At 37.0% G+C, this 27,952-nt stretch overlaps 3 protein-coding genes across 3 annotated transcripts; all 3 read left to right on the forward strand.

Moving 5' to 3' along the window:
* Window positions 1-60: 60 nt before the first annotated feature.
* LOC120347969 (uncharacterized) lies at window positions 61-10,899 on the forward strand. Its single transcript, XM_039418080.2, has 2 exons — window positions 61-2,877; window positions 7,471-10,899. The coding sequence occupies exons 1-2, from the start codon at window positions 61-63 to the stop codon at window positions 10,897-10,899; spliced, it is 6,246 nt and encodes a 2,081-aa protein (XP_039274014.2).
* A 1,076-nt stretch (window positions 10,900-11,975) lies between these two features.
* Window positions 11,976-14,194, forward strand: LOC144419947 (uncharacterized). The gene is made up of 3 exons (XM_078110219.1): window positions 11,976-13,342; window positions 13,646-13,781; window positions 13,893-14,194. Exons 1-3 carry the CDS (start codon window positions 13,270-13,272, stop codon window positions 14,053-14,055), a joined length of 372 nt encoding a protein of 123 aa, XP_077966345.1. The 5' UTR covers window positions 11,976-13,269; the 3' UTR covers window positions 14,056-14,194.
* LOC120336918 (uncharacterized) lies at window positions 14,073-27,939 on the forward strand. The gene is made up of 16 exons (XM_078119960.1): window positions 14,073-14,086; window positions 14,174-14,416; window positions 14,876-15,062; window positions 15,307-15,368; window positions 15,521-15,790; window positions 16,391-16,649; window positions 17,880-18,008; window positions 22,107-22,205; window positions 22,458-22,586; window positions 22,839-23,003; window positions 23,495-23,653; window positions 24,728-24,868; window positions 25,439-25,682; window positions 26,069-26,168; window positions 26,600-26,808; window positions 26,902-27,939. Exons 1-16 carry the CDS (start codon window positions 14,073-14,075, stop codon window positions 27,201-27,203), a joined length of 2,712 nt encoding a protein of 903 aa, XP_077976086.1. The 3' UTR covers window positions 27,204-27,939.
* The last annotated feature ends 13 nt before the right edge of the window (window positions 27,940-27,952 follow it).

The following is a 27,952-nucleotide window of genomic DNA, read 5'->3' on the forward strand; positions in this document are numbered from 1 at the left end:
GAGAAGGCCGTGTAGGCCTATTGTAATCAGCTGCAATTAGATACCGTAACGACCAACACCATGTCAACAAAATCTAGAGAAAGTCAAATTACTGATATAAAAGATGATTTGGATTCCTTGTCACCATGTGAAACTTTAAAAAGCAAACCAATTAAAATGTTCTCTGCTGCTGACAAGTCCGGCTCTAGGCCTACTAGCAGTGAAAATAGCTCTAGCGTCCAACTAGACCAAGGCACAAGAAATAGTGACTCGTTGAAAGCAGCCTTCACTGAAATGGAGAATGACATTTTAGAAGCCATAGCCGACTGCAAATTGTCTTTCGTCACCTGCAAAGATGGTTCTGGAATTCAAGCGGTGTTTCCAAAACTAGTGCAGTATAAGTCAAGTTTATCTTCAATTGTCAAGGATATGAAGAACATTTTATTGGAGACTGATTTGATTAATTTCACACGTCGTTATCAACAATGTATTGAAAATATTATACAAGTTTCTGAAACTGCTAGTGCGAAAATATTAGAACTAGATGAACGATCCCAATGTTCTCAATCATCTCGCCCAACTTCAAAGCGGCATCGTTCTGCTCGAACTGTAAGCAGCGTGAAATCAACAATGTCTGGGGAAAGCAAAGTTTCAAGCAAAAAAGAATTCTTCGACTTGCAAAAAGATGTGGCAGCAATGGAGGCTACGAAAGGCATTCGTAAACAGCAATTTGATCTTCAGATTCAAAAAGAGATAGCGGAGAAAAAAGCCAGGGCGCTAGTTTGTCTTCAAGCTGAAGAGGCCGAAAATCCTTTCAGTGTTGATGTGGATCTAATGAGAGGTGCAAATAATTATTTCAATTCAAATAATAGTTGTTTTAATGCAAATTCAAAATCATCTCCTATTTTAAATGAGGCCCCAGCGTGCATGGTTATTGATCCTCAAATTGAGCTAAATAATTCAGATATTTCTAATCATGATCAAGTTTCATCCACTGTTGTTGATATTCCCTGCCAAGCATCGAGCTATAGTCCTGTAATCAATCCCCGACTGCCCATTACTAATGTTAGTGCTTCCCAAGAGGCCGTTTCCACTGGTATTGTAAATGTTGGTAGCTTTTCCTTGCCACCCCCTAATGTGAATTCATTCCCATCAGTGCCTACTGTTTCTAATGTATCACAAAATGTTTTTAATGTATCCAGAGTTGCTAGTGCTCCTTTTAACTGTTGTACACAAACCACCACTGTGTCTGCCAATTCAGGCAGCTTACCAACTCATTGTAATGATAATAATATCTCTGTTTCCACTGTGAATAGTGCTGCTCTTCCTCCACAAACCTGCAATCTTTCCCATGACATGACCAATTTAATGAGTAATATTTTATCAGTCCAAAGGGCTCCTGTAGCCAAAGTTAGGGTGTTTGATGGGGATCCATTGCAATATCCACAATGGGAGAGCTCATTTAAAAAGCTAGTCGAGCAAAGGTTGCTTGATGACGCAGATAAAATGAATCTGCTTGAACGTCACTTGACAGGTGAACCCAAAAGTATGGTTGAAGGTTTGTTTTTATTACAATCCGAGAATTCTTATGAAAGAGCTAAAAAGGCCCTAAAAGATCGCTATGGTGATGACAGTGTCATTAGTGTAGCCTTTAGAACAAAACTGGCATCATGGCCTAAAATTGGTCCAAATGATATAAAAGGCATGTTGGCATTTTCTGATTTCCTTCAGCAAATTGTTGAGGTTAAAAAGGTTGTAGAGGATTTAAAAATTCTCGATTTTCCCTCAGAGCTATGTGTGTTAATCAAAAGAGTTTTGCCCTCTTCATTGTTTAACAGGTGGAAAGAGTCAGTTTATGAATGGAAGTGTAAGTTTAATGTAAACACATCTGATAACTTGAAGGTAAACTGCCCCAAATACCCTCCATTTGAGGAGTTTGCAAAATTTATTTTAAAGCGTGCCTCAGTGATGCATTGTCCTGAGATGACAGTTTTTGATGAGAATCTCAACCCGTCCAAGTATAATACTGAGCAAAATAGTAAGTCTAATCATTCGAGATATGGTCATCGAATGAATAAAAATTCCTTTAGCACTAATGTTTCACGAGATAGTTGCTTGCATTGTAATGGGTCTCACAAAATTGGTGATTGTCAAACATTCTTACGAATTTCTTTGGTAAAAAGAAGGAAACTGTTCTGGGATAATTTTTTATGTTACTCTTGTGGAGTGAAAATGTCCAAGGGTCATAGTGCAAAGTCATGCAAAAACGTGGCTTCTTGCAGAAAGTGCAATAAGGGCCATTTGACATGTTTTCATGTTGACAATAAGCCAGAACAGACTGAAAGTAACCAATCTTTCTGTTCTGAAGTATGCTCAATAGTTGACCAACATGATGGTGTAGACCAATCCATGATTATCCCAGTATGGGTCAAAGGTAACACTTCAAAAGAAGTGTTATGTTACTGTCTGCTTGATGGCCAGTCTAATACAAGTTTTATCACAGGTGAGTTGCAACAGCAACTGGGGTTAAAGGGTGTTGACACCCAGATATCATTATCCACTATGTCCAGCCGTAATGACTTAATTCAGTGCAAGGTTTTTAAAAATATTCAAGTCTCTAGTTATGATCATAAAGATATTATATCTGTTCCCAGAGCATATACCCGAGATGAGATCCCTGTCAAGAGATCTCAAATTCCTAAATCTGAAGTCTGCAAAAAGTGGAAACATCTAGCTGATGTAGCCAAGCACTTAATGCCATATATGCCAGATCTCCCTGTTTCTATGCTTATAGGCAGCAATGCACCAAATGCTATCAGACCTCGAGATATAATAGCCGGCCTAGAAACTGAGCCATATGCTCAAAGATCCATACTTGGATGGGGTGTTGTTGGGAAAGTTTGCCATGGTGATGATCAGTGTTCACTATTAGCGCACTTTTTTGCGAAAATTGCGAAGCACTTTCGCAACTTTTTTTAGGGACTGCGAAATAGCACTTTTTTCCGAATTTGAAGAGAAATAGCACTTTTTTCCGATTTTGAATGGAATAAAAATTCGAAGTTAACAAATATTTTCTGAGTATTAAGTTGACAAATAAGTAACATACTAGTACTTTTGTAAATCAAATCTGCATATCATAACGATATTTACCAGAATTCTAACCTATGAGATGCAGACATAGGAGATAAAGCACATGCATTAACGGCAAAATTCTTGTTTATAAAATGATTATTATACAAGCACACCGATTCCCGCATAAACGCTCCCGGCGTCTTTGAAACCAGATGTTGGAATACTACGCAAAGCGTTTTGTTTGAACGAGAGTGGTCATGTGACTATCAATGATATCGATGAATTCAAAATGACTATAAAAGTGTTAGTAAAATATTATAGTCACTTTGGATGAATTGTGACCAAAGTGCACGATTTTCAAATCAGAGGAAACTTTTAGCTGCATGTCACAGATTTGCAAAATCACCAAATTCACAAAATACCATTAGGTGCCATTTTATTGTAATCACAATGTTGAAAGCACGTGGCATTTTCCGGAATTTTGCGATATTTACACAACTATTTCTCATTGATATGCGAGTACGGGTGGGCAAAATTCAATATTTTTTTGAATCGAATATTTTTAACGAGTACCCAATAACAAATATTTTTGGAACCTCGGAAAATCGGCAACAAAGCCTTTTTATAGGTTAATTCCGTTGTAATCGCTAATTGTTCTTGTCACCGATCGTTTTGGCGGCGACATCCAGGTTTTGTTAATCTATATTCCCGCCCTCTCTTTTATACAAATATGAATTCTTGCGGGTCGGGCGGACATCGAAGTTTTATATTTCGGGTTTACCCGTTGGTTCACATCGGCAACAGCTGTTGAAGACATTGAGGAATCAAATTAACATTTGCGTTGGCTTTAATACCTACCAAGATTTGTATATTTACCGTCCCAATTTTATGCGAATGGTAATATTATTGTCGATACCGTGATGCAGATATTTATTAAGACGATAATTAACTTTCTCATGTTTTTCTATGGTGATAAAGTTCGCAAATCCGAAATTGTGCCAATCCTGAATGTTGATTTAAAATAGTGATTGAATAATTCGGCAATAAAGGCATTTCTGCGTGGTCATAAGACGAGATGACGTTAATGAACAGCACTTCTTTTACAGGATATTTTACGTATGCGACTTAATGCTAAAAAGATTGGGCTGGAGTGCTTTTTTTTCGAGTGCTCGAGTGCCTAATAGAGGTCAGGCGCTAATTGTAACTAATTCCCTCAAGTTTCAACGTGTTTTCAACAAAACAATACCCCGGCGATAGTTATAGCTAAAATGTTACCGAGCAATTCACAATTTTATTCATGGAATTTGCAAATTCACCAGTTTCTTGACGATTTTGATAATGTCACGTCCTGATTATTAGTGCAAAAAATACTCCCCTTCTTCCGCGGCGGTTTGACGGGTTCTTTGTTCCATTCTTCAGAAAGTTCTGACACGGGGGATATAGAATACTGAATCCGGAGGGTTGAATCCCTGTCGACTTACTGGCGATTTTCCGTTTTGGAATGGGTGAAACATTCTCTATTTTAAATTAAATGACGTTTCGCGGGCTAGAGTTCTCCCCGAATATGATGTGTACCAGACGTTAGTCAGACGATAGATAAAACATTAGATTAATAATGACGCCCCGTTTTCGAAAATACAGAGTTATATCGCAAAAAATGCGTTTTGATACATTTGGAATGAAACATTATTTACGGTTAATTCAGATCATATTTTACTCTTCATGACACCCGGTATCCGAAAATACAGTTGTATCGCGAAAAATGTGTTTTGTTACATTTAAAATAAGACATTTTTGCGATTAATTTAGATCATATTTTACTTTTCACGACATCCGTTTCCGAATATACAAGGTTATATCGCGAAAATGTGTTTTGTAACATTTAAAATAAAACATTTTTGCGATTAATTTAGATCATATTTTACTTTTCAGGACACTCGTTTTCGAAAAGAAAAAAAGCGTTTTGTCACATTTATTTTGCATTCACGATAAAATACATATTTTCCCTAATTAAAGTCGTCGATGAAATTGTTCCTGTCGTTCAAGCTCGACACACGTTTGGACGAGTGTGGGGCGGTTTTTTGGTCGACGATAAATCAAAAAGTTGCCACACGTTATTTGTATAACGATAATAACTGAAAATTAAGATTTGGCAGTGAATTTGTCTCAAGATGGTATTTTACGATTCTTGACCACAGAAAATAAACACGCTGACACGCTTGGTTATAATTGATATCCGTTTAATTTATTTTACACTATTAATAAACGCGCCACACCAAGTGCGGCCATATAAATTGCAGTCGCATCGGTATGGACTGTATCTTTTTGGCGCTCTCACATTAAGAATAATTTTCAACAAAACAATACCCCGACGGTCATTAAAGCTGAATTCGTTACCCGAGTAATTCACAATTTTATTCACGGAATTTGCAATTTCAAGATCTCACTTGACGATTTTAATGATGTCATGCCCTAATTATTACTGCTTAAATGCCTCAAAATACAACAAATGTAATCATTTTCGAAAAAAAAATAACAAGCGCATCAATTCGTAAACGAGCCATTATAACGAAATTCGCGATTGATTTTACCTCTCTCTTGTTTACAATTTTAACATCCCGCTGGCCATGTATGGTCGAATAAAATGTTCACATATTCGAAACATGACTTGGCCAGGGATGAAAGGGATCACTAAAGAGCTAATAGAAAGTACATACGCGAGGGTATGATATTAATATCGAGAATATTTGTGAGCATATCCCAGGACGGAAATATTTTGCACCCCGCTGTTTGTTGGCAGAACAACGATACGCTAAAGTTAATTGATCGAATACAGGAAAGTATTTATTTATCCTCTCACTTGCGAACATCGAGGTTTTGGCGGAATTGTACGATCATGTTGTCTTTCTTAAATAATAACTTTTTCAATAAATGTTCATTTTACTTTTGCGTCTTTATTGTATGTCGGGTTTTCATTTATTTTAAATTCGAAACTGTCCGAAATACTCCAACAGGTGTATAAGTACAATAATAATAGTACTTACCAGGGAAGTTTAATACACACGATGTGTTAAGGGCGCCGTAACTCCCGTTTTTTTATTTGATTGTTTTACATTCTGCTTAAAAAACAACGTCGTTTTGCAGTCATCTAACGTAACTCTCGCGACTAAATCTTTTTCGTTTTGTATGGCATCGTCTTGGCGCAATTTATTGCCGACTGAATTTTAATTGTGTTTTAGAATACCGTAAGTTATTTTCTGTTTGTTGGTTTCTAAACTTTACAAACTTGGGTAGCAATTACTATTAATGTGAGATTTGTGCATACAAACGATTGAATATCGCGACTGGATGTCCGATATCTGAGAATGCGTACTTCTCTTTCAACATTAATTTTCAGGATATCAGCGTTCATGTGGTCGATTAAAAATTATTTATTGCCAATATATGATGTTTTCTGCCCGAAATCGCACGCAAACCAAGGCATGTCGACATTTAAGAATTACTGGTCTTTGAGCTCTGAAATAGTATAATATAAATATAAATGAGAAACTAGGTCACGCTAGCTCACGAAACAGAGGATTTTCAAAGTGATCTTGTGTAATATTTCGAAGAAAAAAGTTTGAAAGGAAAGTAGGTCAACACATCTCCTAAAAGGGGAGTATCCTGCGTAATATTTCCGAGGGAACGAGGTTAACCTATCTTTTACAACAGCGGGTGGCGACTTTCAAAGTGGTTCAAAATCACAAATTAATAATTATCAGATTAGGTTTAGTGATAAATCAAAAAGTTGAATTTCCAGGGCACCTAACCCTAATTAGTTGATTGCTATTTATATTTGAGGGTGGAGGGGAATTATTTTGCACGGGTTTTGTACAAATGATCCACCCTGTAACTAATATGGTTTCCAGCCTGCATGTATCAATCGTTGTCTGTTAGATGTAAGGAGTAACAAATGTGAAAGCCTTTGCTGTTCACGCAAGTAAGCAACTGACATCGTGATACATTGCATGAAAGTTTTGCCCCCCCCGCAGGTGTTAGCAGATGTCCTTTCGTTGCCGATGAATTCGCTTGTTTTAATTAAACATGAATTCGCTTAAAGGGAACTCGGTTAACGGAAAGGCTTCTCTTTAATTCATAATATTAACCAGAGGAGCGCTTTTTCGAGTATCTATGCTGTTTTAAATGGGTTATATGAAAGGCTAGGGCACCTATCTTGCTAAAATCGGCAAAAGCACTTTCGCACTTTTTTTTCCGACTGCGAAGCACTTTCGCACTCATAATTCGCTTAGAGTTAACACTGGTGATGATGATTGCTATGTAAGTCATAGGATGCTAGCATGTGGTGCTACTTCCAAAGTCGATCCCGGGGAGAAGTTTGTCTTCTCTACTAAAGTAAAAGAAGTATTATTTCCCAATCAGGTGTGTTCGATGTTTAATGCTGATTTTGTTGAGCACTGTGGCAATCAACAAAATATGTCAGCAGAAGACCACAGGTTTCTAAAAATTCTCTCAGATGGCATCACTAAAAAGGATGGCCATTACAAACTTCCATTACCTTTACGATCCCAACAAATCAACCTTCCAAATAATTTGCCTCTTGCTCAAAAAAGACTTGAGCAGCTGAAGAAGCGTATGCTTCGAGATCAGAAGTACAAAAATGATTATTATAAATTTATGTCGGACATCATTGAGAATTATGCTGAACGGGTGCCTGATGATGAAGTAAGTTTGAGCAATGGTAGTGTGAATTATGTTCCTCATTTGGGTGTGTATCATCCAAAGAAACCTGATAAAATTCGTGTTGTGTTTGACTGTTCTGCAAAATATGGTGGTGTGTGTTTGAATGATTATTTGCTTCCTGGGCCTGACCAGATGAACAGTCTTTTGGGTATTTTGCTCAGATTTCGTATGGAGAGAGTGGCTGTGAAGTGTGATATTAAAGCATTTTTTCATCAATTTTTAGTTGATGAACCGCACCGTGATCTGTTACGTTTTTTATGGTGGGATAATAGTGATATGACTGGTAACTTATGCCATTACAAGTTGAAAATTCACCTATTTGGTGCAATTTCATCACCTGGCTGTGCAAGTTTCGGGTTAAAGCATGCTGCAGATGATGGTGAGTCTTCTTTTGGTAAGGAAGCAGCAGACTTCATTCGTAATGAATTTTACGTTGATGATGGTCTGACTTCAAAGCCAAATGCAGAGGATGCTATTGAGTTGATAAAAAATAGCACAAATTTGTGTTCGAGTGCTGGTTTAAATCTCTGTAAGATAATGTCTAATAGTCGGGAGGTTCTTGAAAGCGTTCCTCAATTGTCTGTGTCTCCTAGCGTGCAGTGTTTGGATCCAAAATCTGATCCCTTACCTGTTGAAAGAGCTCTGGGTGTGGACTGGTTAGTGGAGAGTGATTGCTTGTGTTTTCGTATTGACTCGAAGGTTACTCCTGTTACAAGGAGGGGAATTCTTTCCGCAGTCAGTAGTGTGTATGATCCCATAGGTCTGGTTGCACCAGTCATTCTTGAGGGTAAGAAAATCCTCCAAGCCTTGTGCAAGGATTGTTATGACTGGGACGAACCCATTCCTGAGATTTTCAGGGTTAAATGGGAAAAATGGCAAAAGGATCTTTGTCATTTGGTGAATCTGAAAGTAGATCGTTGCTATAAGCCGGTAAATTTTGGTAATATCAAGCATGTGGAACTGCATCACTTTTCTGATGCCTCTGAAAGTGGTTATGGCCAGTGTACATACTTACGTCTGGTTAATGATTGTGGCAAAGCACATTGTGCCCTTGTAATTGGTAAGGCCAGAGTTGCTCCGTTGAAACATGTTACAATTCCCAGGTTGGAATTGACTGCAGCAGTGGTGTCTGCCAGAATGAGTAATTTGGTTAAAACTGAACTAAAATTGAAAAATGCCACAGAGTTTTTCTGGGTCGATAGTATGGTGGTACTGGGGTATATACAAAATGAGAGCAAACGTTTCAATGTTTTTGTGGCTAATAGGGTGCAAACTATCCATAATTTTTCTAGTCCATCATCCTGGCATCATGTACCTACCAAGGCAAACCCGAGTGATGATGCGAGTCGAGGCTTGCAAGCAGACCAGCTAAATGCTGGTTGTAGGTGGTTGAACGGGCCAGAGTTTTTGTGGTGTGAAGGAAAATTTGTTCCTCCATTAGTAAAGCCTGAACAGAATGATGAAGTAATTTTAGAAGTGCAGAAGGAGATGAAGGGATGCTCTGTGCATCGAACCATCGCCTTCAAAGCTGACTGTTCTGGCAAAGATTTTGATATCTCTAGACTTAATATTTTCTCATCCTGGTTTAAAGCAAAACGTGCAGTTGCAAACTGTATTAAGTACAAGGATTTGCTCAAGAATCCTAAATCTGCCTTTCAGAAAGTTACTTCTGATGATTTGTGCCAGGCGGAAAATTTAATTATATTTTCCCTTCAGCGTTCATATTTTAGTAAAGATCTAAGTGTACTAAAGAATTCTGATTGCTCAGATCAAGTCTCATTTAAAAACCGGTTTTCAAGATTAGACCCCTTCCTTGATAACTCTGGCATTGTCAGAGTTGGGGGACGAATTCGAAACTCTATAGAGGAGTTTAAGGTAAAACACCCTGTTGTCTTACCTAGAAAAGGTCATGTCACAAGTATTATTATTCACCATTTTCATGTCCGTGGTGGCCACATGGGTCGTTATATGACTCTAAATGCTATACGGCAATCTGGTTATTGGATTTTGGGAGGCACTTCTGCTGTTTCTCAGCAAATACATGCTTGTGTTCCTTGTAAAAAAATTAGAGGTAACCCACATGGCCAGAAGATGGCTGACCTGCCAAAAGATAGGTTTAATTTGGACAGTCCGTTCACATATTGTGGCATGGATATCTTTGGGCATTTTTTTATTAAAGAAAAAAGGTCCATGTTGAAACGATGGGTAATTTTATTCATTTGCTTGTCATCACGAGCTGTACATCTGGAATCTCTGAATTCTATGAGCACAGACTCTTTTATCAATGCTTTGCGTAGGTTCACTGCTCGAAGAGGCCCTGTGAAACAGCTACGCTGTGATTGTGGTAGCAATTTCATTGGTGCAAGTAACGAATTAAGAAAGGCTTATAAGGAATTTGATCAAGTCAAGATCAAAAATTTTCTCTTACAGGGTGAATGTGACTGGGTCGATTTCAAATTTGGGGTGCCAAATTCCAGTCATATGCAGGGTTTTGTTGAAAGGCAGATACGAACTGTTCGTTCTGCCTTGGAGCCCCTGTTTTTACAGTTTGGTCACATATTATGCGAAGAATCATTTCGCACTGTGTTAGTGGAGGCCGAGCAGGTTGTTAATTCGAAACCATTGGCAGTTGCTAATTTGAGTGATCCTCTGGCACCTGAACCACTGACTCCTAACCACATTTTAACACTCAAGCCCAAGGTTTTGTTGCCACCTCCAGGTAATTTCCAAAAGTCTGATCAGTATCTTTTAAAACGATGGAGACGTGTACAATATCTTGTTAATGAATTTTGGTACAGGTACCGACGAGAATGCCTTCACCTTTTGCAAGAAAGACAGAAATGGGTCTTTCCAAAGAGAAATCTTGCTCTGGGTGATATTGTCCATGTTATTGAGGATGGGTCTCCTAGAAATTCATGGAAATTAGGAAAGGTTGTTGAGGTTTTCCCCAGTGGTGATGGGCTAGTACGTAAAGTAAGACTTCAGCTTGCCACAAGTTTGTTAACAACCAATGGTAAGCGGGTTGGGGTCACAGCTTATTTAGACCGGCCTGTACACAAGCTTGTTCTTTTAATTGCCAATGAGGGTTCCAGGTCTGTGGAGGATTGATTGCATTACACATTTATTGTGTTAGTAACTTGAATTTACTTATTTACTGTGTTAGTAGTTGATTAATTTTATCACTACGTTCTTATTGTGTTAATAATTTTTTGATGTTTTGCTATTTGCATATGTTTTGTGTGTTTCTATTGAACGTAATTGACGGGTTTACAACTTTTCTCACAATTTGATACCTTTGTAATTTTATAAACTGCTTTCTGTTTTTCTCGTATGTGGGGTTTCCCCGACGGTGGAGCCAATCGTTTTAGAACCTTTATAAAGCGTTTTTATATTTTCGCTTGTTATTACTTGTTTGTGGGGTTTCCCCGGCGGTGGAGCCAATCGTTATGTTTTGACATTATTCAATTTGAAATGCTTAATGGTGCACCGGCGGCGAAGCTTCACTTTGGTTTTCACAGTTGGTTCTTGTTTGTTTTTATTAAATAGAAATCAGTCCCCCTTGTACTTCCATACGAGAGGAACTGATTTGGGGAGCCATGTAGCGGTCATGATTCTAAACGGTGACCGCTATTATTATAACTAAACTGGCAACGGTAACTTAGGGCATTGAACCCTGACCATTTTGGTGTTGGCGGGATCTCTTTCGGCGTGAGCCGCTTGGAGGTAGGACGTATAAATTTGTATCTTAATCAATCGGGGGACCTTTGGTATTATTAATTAGGCGTAGTTTAAATTTACATCATATAATTCTATTTTCCTGTTTCATATAGTTATTATTGGTCCCTCCTGTGTAATAGCACTGTATTTTACCGGATTACTGTTTGACAACTATTTCATCATTATTTGACTACTATTTTGACTCAACAATAAACATCTTTGGACAATCGTTTCGAACTTTGAAAGGAACTCAGACAGAACCGCGTCATCAAAAATAAAGTGCCTGTACGATCTATTTATTCCAATCACCCTAACGAGCACATCGCCATCGTATGGTGCTGAGCCGTTATATTTTTCACGCCGTTTAATTTTTACTACCGTTTTTATTTTTCTACTCTATATATATACGATAGTGTACTCTTCACATCATGCCCTGATGAAGTTTTTTTGAATAGAAATTCGAAACGTCGGCAAATTATATCGTTTGCTATACACCGGTTGTGCTTTATTTATCTTTGACCTGAATATACCTGGTGGCAATCATGCGCTATGACAAAGTGAACGTTGAATTATTTGATTTATATTTAAATTTCCGAAACACAGCTGAAAACTATGAATAGAATTCAAAAGCGCGAAAACTAGGTAATATTTACGACCACGCCTGAAAATCTGTTTGAGTGAGAAAAGTGTCTGAGCGGATGCGAAAAATGGCATTGTTACGTCATTTTTGCATCTTGCTGATCGGCCAATGTTACGAAGTAAACAAGGAAGTCAATGCTCGGGGAAACATCCATAGATTCTCAAGTGAACTAAGATTCGTTTATGTTGATTAGGAAGCTCCAATGATAGACATTGAGCAAAACATGAAGACGTCAGATTTGATTTCGCGTTCTTGTCTATTAAATCAGAAAAGAGTCCATATACAGATCAGCTTATTCATCCAGACCTAAACCGATTATGGCTACCGAATAAATGCAAAAATATGTTGTGCATTTGATGCAATCAATGTTCCCTCTAATTTTTTGTAGTATGTGGGCGCAGAAATTTTGGTGTGTGCGCACTTTTTTGGCAATGACTAATATTTGTGCAAAAACCAATGAAGAAATTTTGGCGTTCTAACCGGGTAATAAGTGGGCCAACAACAAACTTTCTCAACCTGCCAACCGAGCATATTGTCACATTACATCAAAATACGTCTGTGCGCAGTAAATCTATGCGTGTGCGCAGCCTCTGAAAGCTGTGTGCGCGCGCACACGCGCACACCTTAGAGGGAACACTGGACGCAATGTTCCATATGCGTATAATTCGTTGGTCGGCCATGCATACTTCTTACGCATGGTTAGTCTTCATTTGAATGGAAAGAATCAAGGATTACTTCATTAAATGTTATTTCTTCTTTAACCAATTAAATATGGCGTGAGGTGCTTATATCATGTTTCTTGACACGAACATAAATTCAATTTTTCAGCCCAAATTACCTTTTCGAGTATATAAAATCAAGTAAATGCGTTTATAATAAATCACTAATGAGATTAGAATAACTTTAAGTGCTGTACAAATGGTATAAAAAGAAGAAATCGGGACCTTGTCAAATTCAGAAAAACTATCTATGCATTGCGCTAAGCTCATAAATTGGTCCTAGGAGATATTTTCCGAATTAGGTTCTTATATTTGCAAAGGGCGACCGATAGACTCGACTTAACTTGTGTGTTGGCAGCGGAACATTATAGTAGACTTCAGATTTTCCTATTTATTATAAAAATGAAACTCATATCAGTGATTTTTTATATTGCAATGTTGGAAGTTACGATTCTCGCTAATAAAAGCGTAACAGGTATGCCGCGTTTTCCTGTCCGTCTCATATCCAATTCATTACTGATTTTAAGTTAGTTCAATTTTGATACGCTGGTCTCTCTCATACAGAAAAGATTACACACTCCACCAAAAATAATGGTCATTTTTTTGCCAACTTCAGTCCTCATTTAAAATAATTAATTTGAACTTAAAACAAGTGTGCATTTCCTTTTTCGAGTTTAGCATGAGTTCCGCTCGTGATTTAATTTTGAAGTGGTGAAGAGACAAGCCTACTACAGTTTGTTTGTACTAGCTTCCGTTCTCACCCTTTTTATTTATACAGAAGTGGAAACATCAAGCGGAAATGAAATTTCTCCATGTTCAGAAAATAGAACAGAACTTCATAAAGTATTCTGCGGTGATAGACTAAAATGTAAAAATGGCACACCAGTTGACGATGTTTTTTCCGAGTGGCTTTTGTAAGTATTTTTTTTATAGCTTGGAACCTTTTTTAAATATTAACACACCCACAATTAAAATTATTATTATGTTATTGCATAAATGACTGATAATATTCGTTATAATATAAGGTGCGAGATATCAAAATACAATAAACCGAAATATTGTGTGGTGAAAAAGAAATCAATATGCAAGGAGGAAAGCATATGTTCGAACATGAATCCATGCGATGCGAAATGTGATTCTCATTATAATTGCAAGGTGAGAGATATTGCGAATATAGTTAAGATATAGCTATTGTCATAAACAGCATGGTTGATAATCTGCTACCTGAAAAATATCGATCCTTACCACTTTAAAAACTGACAAACAATGTAATCTAAACTATATCCTTCATTTACAATTAAGATAGTGAGAGTAGGAAATTCTTTCAGAATTCAAAGTGTGTCTCTCGGAGTACAGTATGTAATGCAAATCCTTGTGATGGTTGCACAGAAGAAGATCATGAATGGAATAACGGAGTCGGATTCAAATGCCGAAGAAATGGTAAAGATTGTGTCCTGCCTCAACAATTAGTTCATGATGACATAGCAGACTGTGATGGAGGCGCAGACCTATGTTTTGAAGCTCAACTCATTCTGAATCTACGTTCAAGGTGAGTTTATATATATTCCTCAAAACAATTCTAATCCTTTTCATTATTTATACCTACTTTGCATTAAAAATTACCGCGATAGATTTTCATTTTAATGGGGATTATTTGTGGATATATTAATAAAAAGTTTTTTTTTTATATCAGAAACTAGTTTGAATTAAAGGAAGGTACACAGTCACTACGAAATCGAGAATAAATACATTTTTAAATGGTGTCACACTTGTGGTAACTGACCCATTTTTTATGAAACTAGCGAGTATATAAAGAGAGTAATCTTATCAATGAATGAAACATAAAGCCACAACCATCAACGTGATTTTAATAATCACTTGTTCACAGAAGAAAAAAAAGCATGCACTCATGTGTAATGAGCTCTTCAAGCGTTCATATAAAATTGACAATATTCCATGGATATTTTCTGACTTTTTCACACGATATATTACCTTCCTAATTATACAGGACAGATGTTCAGCTCCGAGAAAACCTTATTCGTTCAAAGTGTTTTCTGTGTTTGAATGACGTCACTGTAATTGCTGTGACAAGTGTTTGTGACGGAATAATAGATTGTCCTGATCTATCTGACGAATGTCTTTGTGATAACGATCGACCTAGCATTTGTGAACAAGTGATTTCATATGATGAAAATGTGAGAAAAGATATATCTCATATTCTTTGTATGCTTGGTCTTATGTTGTCAATTGATATTGCAATTGCCACTAAATCTAGTCATTATTAGACCACCACTTTGATCTGTTATTCATTCAAATTATATATGTTCAACAAATAGCTTTTAACATCATTTTTGCATTATCGTTCTTATTAAATTAAAATGTACGACCCGTGTGTTGAATATTGATATAAAATAAAATGTCAACCATTATTATATTCAGGGATTCATGTTCTTAACACTCACTGCGCCCGAATCGGCGTACGGAGGACCATTTATTACAAGGTAAATATTGCACACACTTTGAAGTAAATAATGCGTAATAATGCACAGACTCGGTAACACAATTTTATAAATAGGTCATTTTTTGCAGAGAAGCATTGCAATATTTATTGAAAAGATTCTGAGACCCGTCTTTTAATCTATTTTTCATTAAGATTTCCCGGTGCTGCATCTACGTTATGTACAGTTGGTAACGTGATGTGTTCTGGGGCATATTGTATCAGTCGAGAGTCTGTTTGTGATGGAGAAATGGACTGCCGAGAAGATGAAGGGTATCACATTTCTTTTTTTACTCATCTCCACGTCCATTATAAATTCCTTTTGTTGTTTCTGTATTCAACATTCCGAATTTTCATCTATAGATACAGTTATTGTCGGGGAACTGCTCCATGTTCCAGATCAATAAAATACGAGGAGAAATGCAGGTCTGTTGTTGTATGATGTGTTATAAAATTACATTTTCTTATTCATACAAAAATAATAAGTACGCAATCAGAAACTGGTTCAGTATACAATCAATCAACCATTATTACTTATCGATTTTAATCGGTAAGTATGTTGATAGGTATTTGTCTGTCTGTCTGTTAGATGCACGCGATATCTCACGAAAACGAGATTGAATCTGCTCCATATTTTGCATGTATATTCATCATATCTCGGACCAGATTATATTTTGTCGAATTATGTCGTATAATTAGCGAGTTATTGATTAATTAGTGATGGGACACAAGGTGTCACTATGAAGTAAGAGCGCTGTTTTGGGGATCCCCTAACTTTCGATCGATAAGTCTTCGATCTCTGACCGATATTCTCGTTTATTCGTCAGCACAAAATAAACGTATCATAAAAAAACAACATTTCAAACACAATAGGAATCTAACTTAAGTTGTGAGACAGGAGTCGCGAGTGACCTCATAAAGTCTCCAGGCAGCGACACCAATTATCTTAACAAAAATCTGAGGTAAAAGTTTATATCCTAATAAGATAGATATATCCTCTTAAATAGATTTTTTTTTCAAATTCAGGTGCCCCCGTCGTGGCTCTTGTGTGAATTTTTATGGAACAGCTTGTGACGGTGTAGCAGATTGCCCTATGTTACCGGGTTCATGGGGATATATAGCTCATAATCAAAACCATACATTTCCCGTTGACGAATGTGAAGCTAGTTGCGTTGAAAATCCTACTATATTCCAATGTATTGATACTGATATATTAATATTGGGAGTACCAACATATCATATACTGTGTGATCGGGTCTCTGCTGGAAATGAAACAGTACATCTAGTAAGCTTTTGTATTTTGAATATGCGTTACTAGTATCAAACACTGCAGTTTATCAAGGCCAATGGTTTCTGACAGGAGAGCTAGCAAGTTGAATTATGATTTCCCATATTTTTCGTATTAGCAAAGACTGGTATCAACGTGTGGCGATGAACAAGTGCTTTTAGGGAATATATACAGTAGTGGGATTCAGCCGGTTCTATAAAACCGTCTCACGTAATTTTACCATCTTACAGCATCCTACAATGTCGGTTCACTTATATCAGATTGTGTAGTCCGCAAGTGAACGCAACTCGCCCGGAGCAGAGTCACGGACGGACGACCATTGAAATATAATGTATTGAAACCACACAGAAGTATGAAAAACGCGCTTACAAATACCAGTATGCCACTATTAGCTATGGATCGTTTTATTGTCTGAAGACAGAGTAACAAATTAAAGCACTTAAATATTAATTATAATCAAATTTAAAATTACAATCCAATCAGCCTATGTCCAAGAAGTTGAATTTCGGGCTTATTTTTTATTCAGTAAGACTTAACCACAATACAATTTCAAAACCAATCGTCGATCGCTATCGTAGTGGAATTGTCTCAACGTCAACCGAAAACGTTTCTTTACAATGTTTTCCAAGTCCTGGAGCACCACTCCTGGAGTTTCCAAAATGTCGTGTCCCACTCGTACCACTTGTATCACGTGGGACACGTGGTACGGTGGTACAAGTGGAACACGTGGTACAAGTGGGACACGTGGTACAAGTGGGGCACGTGGTACCCGTAGTACAAGTGGGACACGTGGTACAAGTGGGACAAGTGGAACACGTGGTACAAGTGGGACACGAAATTTTGGAGACACCCAGAGAAACCTATGGTTTCGATAAATTTTGTTCGACTACTGAAAATGCTAAAGAGTTTTTAAATATGCCATTATATAACACTTTATTAAAGTACCCATATAACATCATTATAACAATAACATCATTGTATTATTCCTTAACATTGTATTATTCCATAACGCTTATGATCATTGCTTCATTTTACCATAATGACGACTCCATTTTTTGAAGTCACGAATCACGATATTTGTCATGAGTATGCCAACGGTAATATCTGTTAGGCCAACGGTAATATCTGTTAGACAGCATGCTTCATGACCCCTGGCCACCTACTGTTTGACCACCAACTGTTGTTAAAAAACAATCTAAATTCTCTATTTTTCCATATATATATCAGAGGGCGGTGGAAGGTGAAGAGATTTGTGATGGTAGAGAACATTGTCTTCACGGAGAAGACGAGGTGAATTGCAAAAGATTCATGTGTGACGGAATAGAGGAAGGAATATTAAGTATAGAATTAGACAAGGTACTGATTATAACTAGAAATATGCCTAAATTATATTTGCAATACATGATGCGTCATTTCATTTGAATGCCCGTCCGCATGGTGATTGTATAAGTCGTTTCTACCCCCCCCCCCCCCCCCCCCCATCGACTCGCGGTGAACGACATTAGAAGTCGTGGGTAACGTCCAACAACGGCAGAATAAAAATTAAACAAAGAAATCATACACGTCTCTTTCGCATTACCAATTTTTAATATTAGAAGTCGCTTCGAACACGATTGTACGAGGTGTGGCTAAAAAGAAACGAGACTGACGTCACAGATTGCGCAACACGATTAACCATTGGTAATCAACACTTTTACAGTGTGGTGTAATATGTGTTCTTTGTTCAACAGCTTTTTTGACACAATATCGCAATTATTTTTGCTCTTTAGGAGCCATAGGTGAATGTGATTAATTGCTTGTTGAAAAAAAAATTGCCGTGCGAGATCTGATTGAGTTTTTTGGCGATAGGGGGTTCAATTGCAGAATGACGATTGAGCAATGAATTAACATTAAATTTTGTGTCAAACTTGGAAAAATGCATGTCAACTGGGCAACATTTAATCGTTGAGCTTTCTGCTCCTCAGTCAACAGCCTTGGCACCATTTTGGCACTCACCTTTCACAAGCCAAAAGTGTCAACCAAACTGGTGCGAACCGTTTTTTTTTGTCTTTTCCAACTTCGCAATGACGCGAATTGTTGAGCGACGGTCGCTGCGAATCAACTGCCTTTCACAACTGAACTCACAACTGATACCTTTTCGATGTTGGTATCAGTTGTGGAAGTGCAAGGCCTTCCTGACTTCGAATCATCCTCCACATCCTCCCTGCATCCCACAAATCGCTTGTGCCATTCAAAAACTCTTGTTCTGGACATGGAAGAATCTCCATAAACATCACACAATTTCTTCAAAGTCGCAGTCGCCGTTTTTCCAAGTTTGACACAAAATTTAATGTTAATTCATTGCTCAATCGTCATTCTGCAATTGAACCCCCTATCGCCAAAAAACTCAATCAGATCTCGCACGGCAATTTTTTTTTCAACAAGCAATTAATCACATTCACCTATGGCTCCTAAAGAGCAAAAATAATTGCGATATTGTGTCAAAAAAGCTGTTGAACAAAGAACACATATTACACCACACTGTAAAAGTGTTGATTACCAATGGTTAATCGTGTTGCGCAATCTGTGACGTCAGTCTCGTTTCTTTTTAGCCACACCTCGTATATAGTTCGAAATCCCAACAAATGATGAGAAGACACAACGTGACTGCCGCACGCAATCTGTAATGCATCAAAGATTACAAATCTCGGCTGGCCGCACATAATTTATTAAGAAAGATCAAAACTGAACGGGTGGTTGATGAATCACATCGTTTCCACTGATCAAAAGTTAAAATTGTAGACTTTAAATAGCGAGCGAACAATATGGCAACTCGTGGACTCAAGTATTACCATGCAAAAAAAGTTACAAATGACATCTACTGTGACAGTATTTGTTGCATTACGCTTGATTCCTTTTGCGATATCAGGTGACACACTGGATGACGCCAAAATCATAACATTTTCTAAATGGGTCTCACTAATCCTGTTCTCCGCACTGAAAAGTTCATTCTGGTCCAGTAATTGAAAAGAAAGGAGATTGTTTTCATAACGATGGGGAAAAGAAAGATTATTAATGAAGAACAACAACAACATAATAACGATCCATAGGTACACTCCGTGTCCAATAATCTGCTTCTCAAGCGTGGATTATAAAATTAAATTAGAGTTAAAATTCACAGCCGCCGTTATGTCGCTAAATTTCAGTATAAGGCACCGCGGGACGGATTATTTTACTCCGCGGGTCGTAGGTTGCCGACCCTGATCTTAATTCTTTATACTTTTGTTTCCCGCAATATTTTTTGTGTTTTGTGGTAGTATTGTGGGCACCAATTGCTGTTTCCCCCTTTTCTCGCTGTTGCAAAAGCAGCAGTGAGCATAGCCCTTACCAATTCGACTTTGTATGACACAAGCAAATTTCTTTTTATATTCGAAACGGAACTCATGCCTACGCTTACTGATGTAGTTGAAAAGTTTTTAAGACACGAAAAATTCGGCGCTCCCGAAGTATGTGCACCAAGATGTCGCACAACCTGAATCCTCACCTGGTACACATACTATGATCAGGTTGTGCGCCATCTTGGTGCACATACTTCTGGAGCTCCAAAAATTCTCGAGAATGGCATCCCAATAACGCAATAGTTGATCTTCCGCAATTCTCTCTTGTATTCTCTTCCCTAATCCGCCTATATTTCCTTCGAAATCAATTTATAACAGTAAGGTAGCAAATAACTCTAACCAACATGGGCTCTACAAATTCATAGATCAAACAGAAATGAAGAAAAGGGTGGCACAGACGAACAATATAACGTAAGAATGTAGCCAAATTAATGCTGCGTCTTCTCGACAAAATTTCTCGAGAGCTCAATCATTTTTACTTTGTAATATATTTATTTGTAGCCATATGTCATAAAAGGACAAAAAGAGTTTAAATAAATAACGGATTGTTAACAAACACCTAGTTTAATCAAATTATTCGGAGTCTTGAAAACTTTTTATCTGAAAGAGAATGCTTTCGTTTTCGAGGCCTCGCTCGCGTGTCGAATAAATAGGCTCGCGTGCCAGGGGGTTGCCCACCCCTGGTATAGGTAATTGGAAACGAAGCCAATATTTAGAAACGAAGCAATGAATTTTCTGCCACCATTCGCGTACCTATCTTTGCGAGCAAGGATTTTCGGCACTGACGATTATTGAAATTAAGGCTCGCAATCGCATCGATTCTAGTGACGATATGCGCATTGCGCTCAGTAAAATAGATCCGTGTATTGAAGAAATATATAGCGCAATGGACGGGAAATTTCAGTTTCACCAATTACACTGAGTCAATAGACTGTTTCTGATGAATTGGATTTTGTATTTGAGTCAAAGAGTACTAACATTAAAAATACATTTTTGATGTTAAAGATTGGGTCGTGAGTATTCATAAATCTCAGATTTGGGTCGCGTTCAAAAAAGTTTAAGAATCACTGACCCATACTGCATCTTAACTATACTATATGTCAGGGTGGTGCAAAGTTGCGAGGTTAAACGGCCGCAAAAAACTTTTGAGGATGAGGAGGTCTCGCGAGCCGCAGTCGGAAAAACCCAAGAGTGATCAAAATATTGAGAGTTTCCTTGCTTCGAATATATTAAAGAATGAGAGTTTACCGTTCTAATCAGCCTGTTGTTATTTTGCATGGGTGGCGTTTTTTTTATTCTAAGAAAGGTATATCAAGCCTTTAGTTATTTTAAAATTGCTTCCCGAGAAGTACCATGGTATTTGCCGTATTATTTCTCGTATTTGGTTTTGTATTGTCGCTTCAAATTATATTCTTTCGTGACAGATATCACTTGAAGCACACCAGACACTGTGGTTTACCGTTGTTGTGGGCATGGAAATACGTTTCCTCACGGTTTTGCTATGTCAACTTTCTTTTGAGACTCATTTGATGATCAATTGTCATAACTGACTGATTTGATAACCTGCAGCGTGAACAGGCCTTGTGCTATCGTCAAAGAATGACCAAGTTTGTCTAAGTTAGGACTTCGGGACCTAGCTAAAAAAAACTCGATCGCGCGTCGCTAAGTCAGCGTTACTCCTGTTAGATGGCCCACGCTTAAAAATAGAGTGTTTTACAAAAATAAAGGCACAAAACGTCTCTTCAAATAAGGAGTTGCTCGGCGCGAGCTTAATTAAGGTGCAAAGTTGAGACTTATCTTATCGGCTGAGTGTTGTCTGCAAAAGGCATTTCATTTTTCTAGCCAATTACTTCATTCAAAAATGTTCTGCCAATAAATACAAATAGTTGCCAATGGTTTAGTATAAGCAAAAAGTATAATTGTTCTGCGGGCCACACGGAATGTGCCAGGGTTTGGACCCCCTTGCTATTGGTAATGGCGGCATAATCTACACGGGTACCAGCACTGAACCCTTCACTGAATACAAACCTAATGATTCAATATTCGAAAAATTGAGCAACTTGTACTTTGTTTAAAGGTTTGTGATGGTATTGTTGACTGTCGTAACAGCTCGGATGAAACGAAAGAACTTTGCGGCAGTAAAAGATTTTTCTGTCCAGCCCTTGGAGGGAAAAAGGTTGCAAAATAAACTCAATATTTCAGAGTATAATAGGGAAACTAGTATTTTGATTCAATCTAAATCTGATTTTCATGGGGCGTGAATTAGATTTTCATGCCTTCAACTGTAATTTCTTTTGTTTGATGAGGAGCTAATTTATATTTATGTCAATCAAAACATTTTTCACTGTTACTTACTGTTATTTAATATTGTTTGTTGACGCCACCTTAAAATGCTTGTGACACACGTGTGAGATATTGATATTTGAAGGTTAGCATCGATATTGGACTTAAATGCGATTTCTGGATAGCTTGCGATGATGAAACAGATGAAATGAACTGCACTGATGACAGATTCAACTGCGAAAATAAAAAACCGTTATTTGTTCTGGCAAAGCAGGTAAAATATGTACAAATTATAAGAGAGCATCCGCTTCTGTTCTTCATAATATTTTGATGAACATCTAGGTTAAGTGAATATAGAGGGGCCTCTGTGACTGGCAAATAATTTTTGATGTCCCGGAGTGTAGTCACATCCACAGCCTGATAGCCGTTTTTGCCACAAGGAGTATATAATTGTAGCATACTTTGTTTTATTTTTTCAAGGAATTAGATTACAATAGCTCATATATGAGTCATTCATTTAATTCAGACATTTGATGGGCGTGGTGACTGTACCGATTGGAGTGATGAATGTCCAACAATTAACCAATCAACTGCAACCGACGGATTCTCTTCAAGATATGACCTTGTTGCAAATCCTATATTGAGAGCGATTGTTTGGATCATGGGATTGCTATCTATTGGTGGAAATGGGGTGAAAATACATTTGTATTCTATATTTTTATTGTTTCCAATCATATTTGTTTTGTATATTCCAAGTATGCCAACAAATGACATTAGTTCTCGGGTTATAATTAAAATCTTGAAAAGACGACTCGACTAATGATTTTAATTGAATCTCCAGAGCCATACATTTGTTGCATTTTACTACTTTTGTGTGTTCCATAATTTACAATTCTATATACCAAGTCATTTACATGCCGATCGGTTGGCCAAAGTTGCTTAAGAACATGCCTAAAAAAATCATAAAATTTGACAGAACGAAACCTCCAAGAAGTAACCGAATCGATTTCCTGAATACATATTAATAAATCAAATTTGATTAAAGAAAGAAAGGCGTTTTAAATTAAATTGTCAGTTTTATAATTTCTTGTCATCCTCAGACCTCTCATGTTCGCCTAATCAATTTAAAATTTACGTTTGTGAGATGGTCTGGTTATTCAGCAAACCGGCATTTATTTTTAGCTTGTTATTATTCGTGAAACAAAAAGACTGATGAATAACAAAAGAAAAATGTCGGCAATGATGGTAGCAAACAAATTGTTAATTTTGAACTTGGCTTGTTCTGACGTGATCATGGGAATATATCTCTTTTCAATTGGAATTTCTGGACTAGCAATGCAGGTAATACACTGCTCAAATCGTTAACTTTGGTAGATAAAAATAACAAAGATTGATATTGAATGCACTCCAACATTATCTGTGTTTCTGCTGCCCAGGGCGAGTTTTTGATAATGATGTACCTTATACCTAGGCTTACCATACGTCCCGCTTTAGGCAGGACAGTCCCGCTTTTAAGCATATTGTCACGCCGTCTCGACAAGTCAGTCAAAAGTCCCGCTTTGGCGTTCAGCCATTCAGCATAATACACGAACGTGTTCTCGTTACTGTTGTTGCTGTGTAGCTCAACACAAGCCTACTTACTGAAGGTGAATGCGTTATTCTGTTAGTTTCGTTGTTTCCCGCTAACATTGTTAGCAAACGTATCACATGTAAAATTAATTCTAACTGGTCCTGTTCGGACGTTCACGTGAATGTAACATTGAACAGCGTCTTTTTGAAGGTGCTATCTACAAAAAAGCATGCTTGGGCGAATAAGTAAATTCTCAATGGTTGAAAACGGCAGACTATTTCATTATTCTTTATTTTTTTTGCTATACAAAAAAAATCTAAAATCGGATCATTTGTATCGTTATCGTATATTCCTTTCTATTTTTCGAATTGAACCCGATATTTAGACAGAGAATATGCGCATGAACTCTCGATGACAATATGGTAAATAAAGACAGCCGGGATGGCTTTAACTGTAGGCCTATGTAGTAAAATCGGAAACTGTAAAGTTACAGGATCACAGCTAGGGGGTCGTGTCTTTGGAGGCGTCTCGCTTTGAAATCAAAAAAATATAGTAACCCTACTTATACCTAACTTCATGAATAATTTGGAGGGATAAACAAATTATAAATGTTGGTATATATGAGAATGAATAAATTAAAGGTCAATTAAGAATGAATTGTTTGTATTATTGCGCTAAATCACGCAATGACCAGAGAAGCACATTGGCGGGGAAAGGCAGTCAGTCATTGCTGATTCATGGACTATGGACTGACTAACATTGCTGAATATGAACCTTTTCTACGTGGGATATTAAGCAGTTTTATTAAAATAAAAATAAATCAGACAACCATTCCTCTTTTGCAGGGCGTTTATTGCTCAAAAGATTTAATTTGGAGATCCAGTACTACATGCACCATACTGGGAGTATTGTCTGTTCTTTCAGGCGAAACTTCAGTTATTACAATGTTGTTGCTGACAAGTTGCCGAATATATTCAATTTATAGAGTGAGACCTTTTATCATTTCAGTATGACTGTATGAATGCGGAAAGCACCGTTTTTTATTCATTGCTTTGCTATAAATATATTGTCGTTTACATACCGGATCGTATAAAGATTCGTAAACATTTTCTAACAAAAAGCTGAAATGTTTGAACGTGTCTGTTATCCAATCACAGAACAACTACATTCGAAATGCATTTTTTTTTAAACTTTTTTTCTGGCGTAGGCTAAATCAAGTCCAGGACCCAAACTGGACTGTAAATCCAATTCCCGATTCATTTGAGCGTTAGTCGCACTAACCCCTAGTAGGCATTCATATATTACTTTTGAAGACACCCAAGTCCTCGATTGTCTGTATACTTACATTAAAACGTTAATTTTCCAGTTACTCTTTCGTAAAAAATTATGAAAAAGTTTGGTAATTTAACCTCTGCACACTCCATATATACATGGTTGACATACGCGACCAAAGAATAAAACTGCGCTGTCCTGTTTTGTCAACGAGCCTATATTAATTCATTCGCACTTACAGCCAAATAACTACTAAGTTCTAACTTCTATTTATGAACATCTAGCCTTTCAAATCATCTCGTCATCCACAAAAGAAAACTGTATTTTTGATGATATTGCTTGCCTGGGGAATATCCTTATTAATTGCTACACTCCCGCTGTCACCAAGTTTATCTGGAATGTTCGTCAGCCATGCAGAATTTGAGTATTCTCCATATTCTTCAAACGCAACTGTTACACAAGACAACACTAAAACACTTTTTAAGAGACTTCTTACATATGATCTGAAACCGAATACGACATTTCCAGGTGATGAGACTAGTAGACCTCTGCCTCGAAAAGTGTTGTTATTGACTTTAAAAGCCCTACTTTGAGACCACAAGTTAAAAAAAAACCAAAATATATACTGCAGTTATGTACATCAAATATATTTGATCCAAAACATATGAGCAAGAAATTATGCAAAATTCATAATTTTTCTTAATTTACTTAATTTTTACTAGTCAAATGATAAGTTTAGCCACAATATGCTGTCCTGTAACTGGAATTATTCCAATATATATTTATTTAGATAACCTCAAAATTATATTTGGACAGGTTTTATAGACGAGTTTGCAGAACTACATCATTATTTTAAAGATCTTCATGTATAGAAAATCGAATCTCGTTCATTAATATTTTGTTTCCAATTCCAGACAAGTTTTCAGTCACCAACTTTCAGTCATGGAAAGATATTGAATCCGAATCAAAAAAGTATTTTAACCATGAACATTTCAAGATTAAGAGAACATTTGGGTAAAATATTCATTGAATAATCACCATTTTTTGCACTGTAAACTGTGTGAACACCATTATGTTGAAGTAAGAATGTTCGACAACGCGATGTCGTAGCCGGAGTCGATTTTTTTTTCAATCTGAATCTGATTTCAAGACGTTGGTCAACTAGTAATCGGCTACTTTTTAAAGAATTGGAAATCAGGAGTGTGAGAAGTAACTTCATTCAAACTCCACAGTTTTAGTTAAATAATGGGTTAAAAATGCTAGAGTTCAGGGTTTCTGAAACAAAGCCAAAATAGTTACAATTTGCTGCAATACTTTCTGATCTATATTTTTTATAAATTCTGCCTGTAAATGGATCCGGTGATTTGATAAAACCATACCAAAATGTAACAAAAAGGTAATTTCTTATCTTCAGATTGCAGTAAATCAAGTTCTGTTATTTTCAGGTATTATAGTGTCGACAGCGTTTGCATCCCCAAATTTTTTGTGTCTAAAGAAGATCGTGCTTGGCCTTTCTCTTTCGCTGTTAACGTTTTCAACTTTTTTGCTTTCGTGTTTGTTGCATTCTCCTACGTCGCAATTTATATCAAATCAAGCGAAAAAACAAGTCTACGAAAATCTTCATTGTCTAATGATAGAGACGATGAAAATAGAAGTAAGAGAAATTTCAAATGTTTTTTCGTTCCTCATATTTTTAGAGTGTTCTAACTTTTTTTTAATAAATTTTTTCATTCTCGGTTATTTTCAGCAATGCAGCTGAAAATTCTCCGACTCATCATAACTGACTTCTGTTGTTGGATACCGATCTGTATCATGGCCTTCTGTAAACTAGGAGGAGCAAATGTTTCAAATACAGCATATGTCGTCGCAGCAATCGTGCTTCTACCGATTAACAGTGCATTAAATCCAGTTCTGTATTCAGACCTGCCAGATGCTTTATATAAGAAAGTGACCACTGGATTTAATGAAATCACAAGCTTGACAAGTTCTTTTTTCACCGCGTCGACCAGTATAAACGTGAGAACAAATGGTGAAGAAAGTACGTTGTAAGGACGGATTGGTGACAAGGAACAATCTAAAAAAAAAAAAAAAAATAAGAATTTTTTTTATCTCATGACGAGATGGCGGAGACTACTATTTGTTCTATATGTAGTGTTATATAAAATATTATCGTTCAAATTTATTTGTACAAAATTCATAAATGTAAATTATATAATTTTTTTTGTATGTATCAAGAAAATCTAGCTCCCAGACTGCATCTGTGTTGATGATCTGGTATTTCACTCAGGAGTCTGTAGTTCGTAATTTAGGAACGTATACGTACGAAACGTATACAGACTCTATATATTACCTGCATGAAGAACATTGAAATCAAACTAGCAGGCGCCATGGGGCCGATGCAGTCAAACATCGCAAGATTCAAAATTGTCAGATATTTTAAATTTGATTGAAAAGAAGATGATGATATGTTTGTTTACATGCTATAGAGCGAATGAATTACTCCCGGAAACATTTTTTACCCAGCATGCCAACATCATAATATTTACGAGGACAGTTTCATTTCTGATGGAAGAATGTGCATAATTCTTCAAGGTGGTGCGATTCGCGCTTGAAAATTACTATTCTAGATTCTTACAATGTTATCTATCGGATAAACGTGCAGTTATTCAATAAACTATTCAGATATTAAGAACAGGATCATTCAAATCCACGGACAAATAGCCATGTATACGTAATTTTACTGTGTGGCCCAGTGATTTTTAGGTGAATATCAAGGTGGTGAGAAATTGCGCTAACTT

The sequence above is a fragment of the Styela clava genome, chromosome 2, assembly GCF_964204865.1.
Source record: "Styela clava chromosome 2, kaStyClav1.hap1.2, whole genome shotgun sequence".
Lineage (NCBI taxonomy): Eukaryota > Metazoa > Chordata > Ascidiacea > Stolidobranchia > Styelidae > Styela > Styela clava.